General features: G+C 46.6%; 1 protein-coding gene and 1 long non-coding RNA gene across 3 annotated transcripts; one reads left to right on the top strand and one right to left on the bottom strand.

The window, feature by feature from the left end:
* Positions 1–6,376: 6,376 nt before the first annotated feature.
* TMEM278 (transmembrane protein 278) lies at positions 6,377–9,318 on the top strand. Its single transcript, XM_074306580.1, has 2 exons — positions 6,377–6,646; positions 8,228–9,318. Exons 1-2 carry the CDS (start codon positions 6,377–6,379, stop codon positions 8,507–8,509), a joined length of 552 nt encoding a protein of 183 aa, XP_074162681.1. The 3' UTR covers positions 8,510–9,318.
* On the bottom strand, positions 6,587–8,536 carry LOC141564278 (uncharacterized). Of its 2 annotated transcripts, none has more exons than XR_012488609.1 (3): positions 8,436–8,536; positions 7,665–7,772; positions 6,587–7,563 (listed from the first exon to the last, which is right to left on the bottom strand). It is a non-coding gene; the product is annotated as an uncharacterized LOC141564278 (long non-coding RNA). The 2 variants fall into 2 exon arrangements; XR_012488608.1 differs by lacking the exon at positions 8,436–8,536 and adding an exon at positions 8,131–8,159.
* Positions 9,319–10,383: the final 1,065 nt, after the last annotated feature.

Here is a 10,383-nt window from a genome sequence, read left to right as displayed (position 1 = left end):
GTTCCTCATTTTTTACTGTCCAATAAACAAGCTATTACTAGTCTTCTCCAATTTATCTTCTCATGTTCCTCATTTTTTTCTGCCCAATAAACAAGCTATTGTCTTCATACACAATAGCTTTTTCAACCATTCCCTCAATTGATAGAAACCCACTTTGTCTCAGGTTCTCTGATTCAAGGGAAGGACTCTATATACATTTTGGTTTATGGAAACCAATTTCTACTCAAGGAACTGCATATGGAGAGGGACATGGCTCCTGAATGGCAGAGAAAATTCTGAATTCAACTTTGGTTTGGGCAGAGCAAGAACCTTCCCGAGTTGGCTCCAGAGCTTCTACAGAGAGATAGGTAGACTGGGGGACACACCAGGAAGGAAAAAGTTTCTAGAAGAATGGAACCCTTCCCCATTTCCCTGGACTTTCATTAAGTTCTAGAAACTGCTAAAAGGGAGGGACTGGGTGAGATAGTTCCCATCATTCCTTTTCCTTGTCTGAGTTGAAATCTCCTCTTGTTCCCAGCTGATGAGCTCCATCATTCTTGTATATTCTTTGGTCTATCCTAATAATTCTAAAAATGTCTCCAATTCTGATTCCATGAAAGAATGTTTTTACTCATCATTTGCTATTTGTGGTGCTCTTGTGTGTCATTACTATTTGATAGGAAAGAGTTAAGCTGGCCATCGGAAACCAAGGACTTGTCTCCCCCTTAAGTGTGACCACCAAAGCAGGTTTCCTTCTGAACCCAAATTCAAATACCCTAGGCTAGAGAGACAGCTGATTGAGAAGTGGCAGGTGGGTATAATTTGCCCTGCTACCCCTCTCTGAGACTGGAGATCTCCCTGGCCCCTCCTCCAGTCTCCCTGGCCCCTCCTCCAGCTCACCTAGCAACCTGATCCTTTTCCTCTCTACAGAAGTTGTCCAGAGACAGAAAGATGACAGAATACATTATTTAGGCGCCCTAAATAGCTGCTTGATAACTAAGTACAATACATCAGTCTTCTGATGTCAAGGAAAAGGTTTTAATGTGTTATTAATGACAGGAAGTCACATATTTACTTTTACCAAAGTTCATAGCCTTAGCTGGAATGAACTTCAGAGGCAGTCTAATCCAGTTTATTTTACAGGCAAAATAGCTGGGGTTCAGGGAGAGGAGTAATTCACCTGAAGTTATACCAATATTAAGCATCAAAGATAAGATCTGAATCTAGGGCTTCTGACTCTTGAGATGGTACCATCATACCATGCTGCTGCTTCTTTTCCCTCCTCCCATGACTTCAACACCCATAAATCTGAAGATCTAGAAAGCTTTATGAGGTCTGGGCTCCTCTAGTCTCCCCTTAACTCAGTCTTTTTGAATACAAGATCTGTATTATTTTCTTTTTATCTATTGGACCCTGACTAGGCAATGGCTGGCCATCCTATTGATTTAAAACTCTCAGCTGCTACAGTGGGACTTATGTTTAAGATTATTTCTGAGGTGGTGACAAAAAAGGCAAGTCTGGGAAATGACCAAAGAAATTGCCAAGAAAACAGAAAAGTAGAAGACATGTAAACAAGTATTCTAGGATAGATGAGCCAAATGTAGCAGCTCTGTTAATGGACTAATCAGACTAGGGCAGAAGTGGAAGGAGCAGAAATCAGTCAGGATGGCTTGGGAAGGTACAAGACCAGAATAAAGTGGTGCAGGGAGAACAAAAAATAAATGATCTGAGCTCACCTTTGGAAATTCCCGCCAGGAAGAACGAGGAGGAAAAGAAACTTACAAGGAGATTTGAAAATCAAGCCAAGATGGTTATAAAAGGTCAGAGTTCTTGGCAATTACAAGTGAATTTGGGCACCCCCAAAGAGCAAAGTGATCCTGTGCCTTCAGGGCCAGACAAGAAACCAGTTCTGCAGTTTGGAAATCCCCAGGAACCCCAGGTTGCAAGAGAAAGAGCAGATGGTGCTTTTTACCCAGAAATCCAAAGGCCACTTGTAAACAGCCTGCCCTAAACCTTAGTCAATCTGATGATTTAATACAAAACTTCTTAAACTGTGGATCTTGATCCCATAGGGATCATATAACTGAATATGAGGATCATGAAAATTTTGGCAACAGTAAAAAGTCTCAAATATTGATACTAAGGTTTAATTCTTTATATAAAAAATTAAAAAGCACAGCCATCTCATAAGTATGGAAATTTGCTTTCTTCTTTAATAAATGATAAAATTATGTTTACTTTAACCCCAGCCTCAGAAAAAAAATATGTTTACCAAAGAATTGTTTTAAAATAAATTGCTTATGATTTATTATCAGTAATAAACAGTGATTTGTGTATCTTTTTTATATACCCCTATACTGAGTTGGCATAACAATTCTCAGGCAAAAAGGAGTCATGAGTGGGAAAAGAAACCCTGGTTTAGCAGACCCTGAAGAGGACAGTGATAATGATGAAAAACCTCCCAGCCAGTTTTTATATACTCATGGGACAGGCTTTTGCTTTGATTCCAGCTTTGATGCTCACAAGAAGTGATCCCTCTGTGAATTAATGTTCTCTCCCAGTTACAATCAGAACAAGCCTGAAGAACATGTCACTGGAAGATGTCTCCCATGTGCAATGAGCAGTTTCCTCCAAAGGATGATCAGCAAGGGTTTGAAAGGCATGTTCAAGCCCATTTTGGTGAAAATACTTTAAATCTGACTAAAATGTCATTTTTTATTATGCATTATTCCAGTTTACCATTCTATTTTTTATTTTTTTTTATTTTTTTAGGCTGGGGTTAAGTGACTTGCCCAGGGTCACACAGCCAGGAAGTGTTAAGTGTCTGAGACCAGATTTGAACTTGGGTCCTCCTGAATTCAAGGCCGGTGCTCTATCCACTGCGCCACCTAGCTGCCCTCTCCAGTTTACCATAAAAAAAAAAAAAAAAAGATCTTTTCTAATAGATAAACCATATCTGATAAAAACATCTACTCCAGTTTTCTTATTATTTGCATGTTACCTGTGTACAATTCAGTGGAATTAGGGTCAGGATCGATATTAAGCTTATCAGCAGATAGCAATTTAACTCACCCATTTTAAAAATTGAAAGAAGTTCTTTGTATGTATCTTTATTCTCTATTTGGGAACACTGTATCAATAAAGACCCCAGGGATTATGTTAATCTGACAACAGGAAAATGGCATAGGGTGGTAGGTAAATTAAAGAACATGATAGTTTCTTATAAACAATTAAATATTATGTAACAAAAAGTATTTCTGATAGCTCTTGTATTGCTGCTGTTGTTTGTCCTTGTTCTCAAAGAGGATAGAACTTCAGGGAGGGGATGTCACATGACATAAAAAATGAATTGGATTTCAGGGAGCCAGGACTGTGCTTTCCCTGCCAGAACCATCTGGGTCTAGTGGCAAAATATAGATCAGGACAACTGGGGATGGCCCTGGATCTAATGGGAGACTGGCTTTTTTTAAGCTGAAGTCTTTAACAGGTCTTAGTTTGATTGAGGCAACACCCATTCAGTGTTTAGGGCTAGGTAGTAATTGAGGTGAAGAATGTCCTCTTTAATCTAGTCAGAAAACAAAACAAAACAAAAACAAAAAACCCTAAATAAATAAATCTGGGAGGAAAAGACACTGAGGGTTTCCAGCCAAAGCCAAAATGATTGCTAATTATATTCAACCTGAGTCAATCAGGACCCAAATAATGACCAAATAGAGCTTGGCCTGGGACCTATCTTGGTAGATGGTAATTCTTTGGACAATTTTCAGAAAAGGATAAAATTTATCCCTTGGATAATCTTAGGTACAGTTTCTTAATCCTCTTTAGAAATTTAGATGCAGGGATGATGAGATTACATGCTGGCAACATCACAAATAACTTCTTGTACATATGAAATATTTGCCTTAGTAATTAATATAAGAAAGCACATTTTGTTTTAATCCTCTATTTTTAAGGAAAAAAAAAAACTATTTTAATTAAAAAACTAAAAAACTTTTTTTTTCCCAACCAGGACCCTGTCGGGGTTATTTATTTAATCAATAATGGGGAGGATAGGATAAGTATTAAAGGTAGAAATATCAATCAAGGAAGAATATGCTAGGTGGCATCTCCTTTGGAGACAGGGGACTGGGACTCTCCTGAAAGATAGTAACGAGCCTAGGTTGAAAGTTTGGGAGGAGAGAGCTACCAAGCTGAAGAGGCATCTCTAGTGGGGCAAAAGATTACATACAGAATGAGTGGGTCCTCATGCCTCACAAGCTCCTCACACCTATGCCTCATTTGCACTCCAGTAACAAAAACTGGAAGAGAGCTGGGTGGCTAGAGCCAGAGGTCTGAGCAGGACTTGGAGAGTGCACTAGTTGGGCTGGGAAGGAAGACCTTTGGAAGGCTGTTTCACACTGACATGGCCAGTCCCATAATCCATTCTGGCAAATGGGCCTCTCTTAACTCCTTTACTTGAAACATCAAGGTCTCCAAGACCACACCAACCCTACCTTCCATCCCCCTAGAATTACCCTTTCATTGTCTCCAATGCCAGGCTTAATATTCCAGGGCTTTGGAGTCCCCTATGTCTAACATCCTTCTCCTCCCCCTAGATACCATCCAAGATGTGACACTCCATTTTTCCAGCACCACTTCCCCCACTCATCTGCACTATTGTAATAGTCTCTTAATCCCTTTTCTTGCCTACAATCTCTTCTTCCCTTTTGAAAACATCTTTCACGAAGCTGCCAAAATCATTTTCCCAAGGCACAGGTCTAATTATGATCCTTCCTTAGAAAACAAAAAAAGAAACAAAACAAAAAAAATCTTTGAATGACTCCCTATTGCCTACAGGATAAATTTGGACTCTTTCAAGTTGGAACATATTTCCCAAGAATTCCCAACTTCCAGGAGGGGACTCCTTTTCAACCTCACTGATGGGACTAGGCTTGAGGAGGCTGTGATGAGGGGGTGGGGGGAAAGAAAAGTATGAAGCAGAATGAGACCATGCTGCCTTTTCCAGCACTATTCATAATTTAATAGTCTCCTTAGTTGGGGTTTCTGCAATCTTGAATTTAACAGCTAGGTAGTTCAGTGGATAGGATATTAAATCTGAAGTCAGGAAGACTCATTTTTCTTAGTTCAAATCTAGCTCCAGACACTTTCTAGCCGTGTGATCTTTGGGCAAGTCACTCCATTTTGTCTGTAAAATGATCTGGAGAAGGAAATGGCAAACCACTCTAATATCGTTGCCAAGAAAACCCCAAATGGGGTCAGAAAAGTCAAATATGACTGAAAAATTAACATGGAGATTTTAAGAATGAATTCTTTTTTTTTTTTTTTTTTTTCCCTTCTGAGGCTGGGGTTAAGTGACTTGCCCAGGGTCACACAGCTAGGAAGTATTAAGTGTCTGAGACCAGATTTGAACTCGGGTCCTCCTGAATTCAAGGCTGGTACGCTATCCACTGCACCACCTAGCTGCCCCCAAGAATGAATTCTTCCAAAAAAATCTTGCAAAATTACAAAAATGAAATTTGGCCCCAAAGAAAATGTAGAAGACTCCTGTTTCTTCAGTGAAGTTGGAGGACCCATGGGTATTAATGTTGTATCTTGTCAGATGTCTTCATGTGTTAATTAGCTTTGCTGGGGGCTGTCTCTTTTTTCAAAATTTCTTTGTTCTATGGGATGAGTCTCTGGGCTAGGGGAGGAAGATGGATAAAGGGGGAAGGGTGATTTTAGGGGCCCTTCTTCACTGGAAAGGCTGGGAGGGTGAAGGGGTGGTTGTTGGCTTCTTCCCAGAGGTAGGATGTTTTCCACCTTGCCTCTAGAACGAGAACTGGTTAGCAGAGGCAGTGAGAGACTTGAGGGATTGGCATCTGTGGGCATGGGGTGAGGGAGGGAACTTGGGGCACTGAGCTGGGAAGGCTGGGGGGGGGGAGCAGCCCTGCCTTTAGAAGCATCACAATGAGCTGAGACTGCCTCTAACTCTGAGCTCCAAGTGGCCCCAGCTGTGCTTGAGTGAGGAGGACAAGATGCTTGGGATGGAGGGAGAGAAATACTCAAAGCAGAAGCAACGGGGACCTCTGTGGCCTGCAGATGAATGATCTTCATATTCCTGGCTTGGAGCTTGAACCCAGACCCGGACCTGCACCCCTCCAAGCCACTGGCTCCAAATAGACTGAGGGGTGAGGAGAGAAGGTCGAAGGCTAGCAAGCTCAAAATACTACAGGACTCCCTTCAGGGAGAGGAAAGAAACTAAGGCCCCAAGAGAAGAAAAGACTCCAGACTGCCCTTTCTCCTCAGTACCAGGGCATGCCCCAGAGGGAGCTAGTAGGTCAAAGCCACAAGAGCTGAGGGGTGTGAGACCACCCAAATTGTCTTCCTGCCTTCTGAAGACTTTGCCAGGCCCAAGAGGATGTCTGAAACCGAACTGGAGGCGGAAGCGGAGGATGGGGTGTCCGACACTTCGCCCATGCTGCCCGGGCCCCGCTCCCTCCGCCTAAAAGTCCCCCATCTTCGCCCAGAGCCCCTGGGTCCTGCCGGGCGCTGCCTTTGGGCGCTGATGCTGGCCACTGCCAACCTGACCCTCCTCCTTCTCCATCTGCTGCTGCCTCTCGCTGTCTTCTCTGTGGCCCTGCTGCCATCGGCCGCTGTGGTCTACGTGGGCTTCCACTGTCACTCCAGGGTGAGCTACAGACTGGAGAGGGCAGGGGGTAGAGGGAAAGGAGACCAAGATGGGAGGCCTGGATTGGGTTCAGAGGTTGGGCCAGAGGACTGGAAGAATTTAGAGGTGCTGGGACCCATGGAACAAGGGAACCTGTCTCTAGGGATATAGGAGGAGGGAGAGGGCTGAAGTCTGAAGGGGAGAAGGCCCCAGAGTTAGAGAGGCAAATAGAAGGATAAGGACAATATGGCTCCGGGTCTTCTGGGAAGGGGCTGATGGGTCTTTGGGCCTTGGAAAACTGGGACATGGTGACAAGGACAGATGGGAGGATGGTCTAGGCTGTGATCTGGGTAACCCCATTTTTGAACAAAGCCAGCCCCAGGTTCTGGGAGTCTGGAATAAAAGGCAGATGAGCAGGACTGCAGCAGGCAAATCTGGGGTTCAGGATTTGGGGACTGCCACAGCCCCATGGGAAGCCTTATAAAGGGGCTGCTTTTGTAAGGCTCAGGGAGGGCAGGATACCCCCTAGGGTGGCTTCTACCCTTGAACTCTTCCAGAGAATCTGGTTTCAAAGAGTTAAGAATAGTCCTAGTCCGAGATTCCATGAGGACCTTTGTCTCTCTAGGGTGAGAAGGGCTATTGTTTAGCTGGAGGCTGGGGGGCAGGAGGGAGAGAAACAGCTCGATGCCCTCCCCTGCTCCGGAGAGCCTCCCCTCCTGGTACCAGGGGCCACCAGATGGCAAAAGGATGGGGCCTCCACAAGGGCTTTAGGGAGCCAAAGATGATCCTAGTCAGAGTGTGTGTATGTGTGTGTGTGGATGTGGGGGAAAGGCCTTGTTCAATCTTACGGCCTCTTGTTGGGGGAGTGAAGGGTTTGTTACTCCGTAGTCAGTGAGTACTAAGCACCAACTCCACGGTGGACACTTTGTCTTCAGGTTCTGGAGATAAAAAAAAGACCAAAATTGAAATAGTCCCGGCCCTCAGGGAGTTTACATTCTGTAAAGGGAAACACTCGGGCCTGGGGTCTCCCCTTTTTCACCCCTTTCCCCTTCTTCCCTACACTCTGGGCAGCATCCTTCTTTCCTCTTCCACGGAGAAGCAGATACGAGCCGTACGAGGCAGATCCAGATCCACAAGGAGAGGGGAGCTAGTATAAAAATAAGAGAGGATATTTATAGAGTATTTACTATATACTAGACTCTATAAAAGCACTCTGGGAGATAAGGGTTGTTATGAGCCCCATTTTGCACATGAGGAAACTGAGGCAAACAGGTAGGGTGACTCGCCCAGGATCATGGAGATATTAAGTGTCTGGGGTCACATTTGAAACACATCTTTCCTCCCACTCCAAGTTAAGTGTCTGAGGTCAGATTTGAACTCAGGTTCTTCTTGACTCCAGGGCCAGTGCTCTATTCACTGAGCCGTCTAGCTGCCCCCTCCCACAGTGGGGAATGCTCCGTCTGAACCCCTCCTCCTCCCGCAGTGGGGGAGTGCTGTTTATGTACCTTATCCCTTCTCCCAGAGGGGGTTGTGCGTCTTGCCCCTCCCCCTCCCGCGGTGGGGGCGGTGCTGCCGTGCCCACCTCCGCCCCTCCCCCTCCAGGTGCTGCGCTCGGACTCGCGGCCCTGCCGGGCCCTGCTGGATGACCGCAGCTCGTCGGCGCTCATCGTCCTGGGCTTCCTGACGCTGCCCCCGCTGCTGGTGCTGGCCTCGGCCGCGTACGGCCGCCTGCTCGGCCGCCTGTGCCCGCTGCTGCCGCTGCCGCTGCCGCCCCCGCCCTGGGCCGCGGCCTACGCCAGGAGCTCCTCACCTAAGCCCCCGGGAAGCTGCCTGGACTCCCAGGGCAGGGGAGAGGGCGACCGGCAAGCCCTGGAGTGGGTGTGATCAAAGAGCCGCAGCAGCAAGTCCTAGAGTCCTCCCTGGCCGGGTTTCTAAATGCCCCCTCCCCCCGCGGGTGCCCTGGGCACAGGTACCCGGCTGCCCACCGTGGGATTCTAAAGCCGGAGGCTGGAGGCCCCCTGTTCCCATCCCAGCTCACACCCTATGCCCTGTTACCCAGAACTCCAGGGATCCTGCACCGCCCTGGTCTAGAACCCCTCTTTTTGGAGGGGAAGCTGAGTTAATAATCCAGGCCTTCCCTTCGCCAGAAGACCCCGGGGCAAACCTTCAGTCTCAACCCATATGTCTGCAGAAAACCCTAGTTTTCTACCCCCTCAGGGGACCCAGAGCCCCCACTTTCCAGAAAAGTGCCACACTCCTGAGACTCAGGAGGTCCAACAGCCCTGCCTGGAGGGACTCAATCACTGAGGAACCTGCCCCCAGCTCCCCCATCACCTCATTCCCCACAACCCCAAAGCCACCTCTGCCCCCTTGGGTTTCCCGGACCATGGCTGCCTGAGCGGACTCCAGACCCAAAGTTTCTCCATCCCTGCTCACTCGGCCCCAGCTTCAGCCCCTCCAGCCCAGCTGTCCACTTCTCCCCTGGGGTTCCAGATCCCCCAGCATTCAGTGCAGGAGACATGAATGAGACATGGGTCCTATGCCATGCCGGACCTGGCCTGGAAACGCCGATGAAGCCTCTTTGTCCTTCAGGAACCCTTCCTCCAGCAGCACCCACCCCAGCCTGCTGTCTGAGAGCCAATGAAATAGAGCCTTGTGTTCTGGGGTGAGGGCAGGGGATGGCAAGGACTGCACTCGGTTTCTGGGCCTCCCCAAGTTACTGGATTGGGTGGGGAAGGATGGAGGGAAAGAAGCAGCACTTAGGGAGTCATCTTTCCTTGCCTGACTCCAGAGTCCATCCCATCCCCCGGCCCCATCCTCAAATACAGAAGGAAGGATTGCTGATTCCCCTTCTCCCAAGCCCCAGCTCAGGCTCTAGTGCTCACTCCTTCCACAAATAGCATTTTATGCATCTTTGGACAGTAAAATGGAAGCTTCCCAAAGGCAGGGATTTGATTACTTATCTCTGTATTCCTATCTTCTAAAATTAAGTGAGACCGAGGTGATATCTACAAACTACTTAGCACAGTGCCTCCTTCCTAGTAAACAGGGGGAAAGGGAAAAGACAAAAAGCATTTATCCAATGTCTGCTATGTACCACATTCTCTGGGGTGTCTGGGTATTCCGGAAGGACTAGCTCCTCCCATGTGAGGGATGGCTGAGCACTTTTCAGGGCTGCTCATCCATCTTTGGGGTTCACGTCATTCCCCCAATTCTCTCCCATAGCTCCAAGAAGCTGTGGCATGCACAGCTGCCATACCCTGATAAGCTGTCTTGGCCCATGAACTAAACCAAGTTGAGAGTAACCGATGGGTTACAAAACCGTCAGTGAGTTAAGGGGATGTGTATCCCAAGCGTATGAAGACTTCCCTTGTCAGATTGGGTGGATGAGAACGATTTGTTCCAAAAGCCGCTGAGGTGGGCTCCATGGAGAACTTAGAGCTCTGTCAGACAGGGAAGCCGAGGTCATCCACCGCAGGCTGGGCCATCGGCAGACATCTTGACTTTAGTCTTGCCACTGAATTTCTTTCTTTTCTTTTCTTTTTTTTTCCTTTTTTTTTCTTTTTTTCTTTTCTTTTCTTTTCTTTTTCTTTTTTTTTTTTAACTGAAGTTTTTTATTTTCAAAACACAGGCAAGGATAATTTTGTCAACATTGACCCTTGAAAAACCTCCAATTCCTCTCCCTTCCCCCTCACCTCTTCCCCTAGATTTGCCACTGAATTTCAATGATTCTAGAAGAGAGAATGAGGCTGATGACT

Source organism: Sminthopsis crassicaudata, chromosome 3, assembly GCF_048593235.1.
Source record: "Sminthopsis crassicaudata isolate SCR6 chromosome 3, ASM4859323v1, whole genome shotgun sequence".
Classification (NCBI taxonomy): domain Eukaryota; kingdom Metazoa; phylum Chordata; class Mammalia; order Dasyuromorphia; family Dasyuridae; genus Sminthopsis; species Sminthopsis crassicaudata.
This window is presented reverse-complemented; position numbering and strand designations above follow the sequence as displayed.

What these genes read in the sequence shown, in the direction of transcription:
- TMEM278 (XM_074306580.1), top strand. Translation starts at nt 6,377, where the DNA reads ATGTCTGAAACCGAACTGGAGGCGGAAGCGGAGGATGGGGTGTCCGAC. An exon ending in GCTTCCACTGTCACTCCAGG is followed by an intron (nt 6,647 to 8,227) that starts GTGAGCTACAGA and finishes CTCCCCCTCCAG; the next exon opens with GTGCTGCGCTCGGACTCGCG.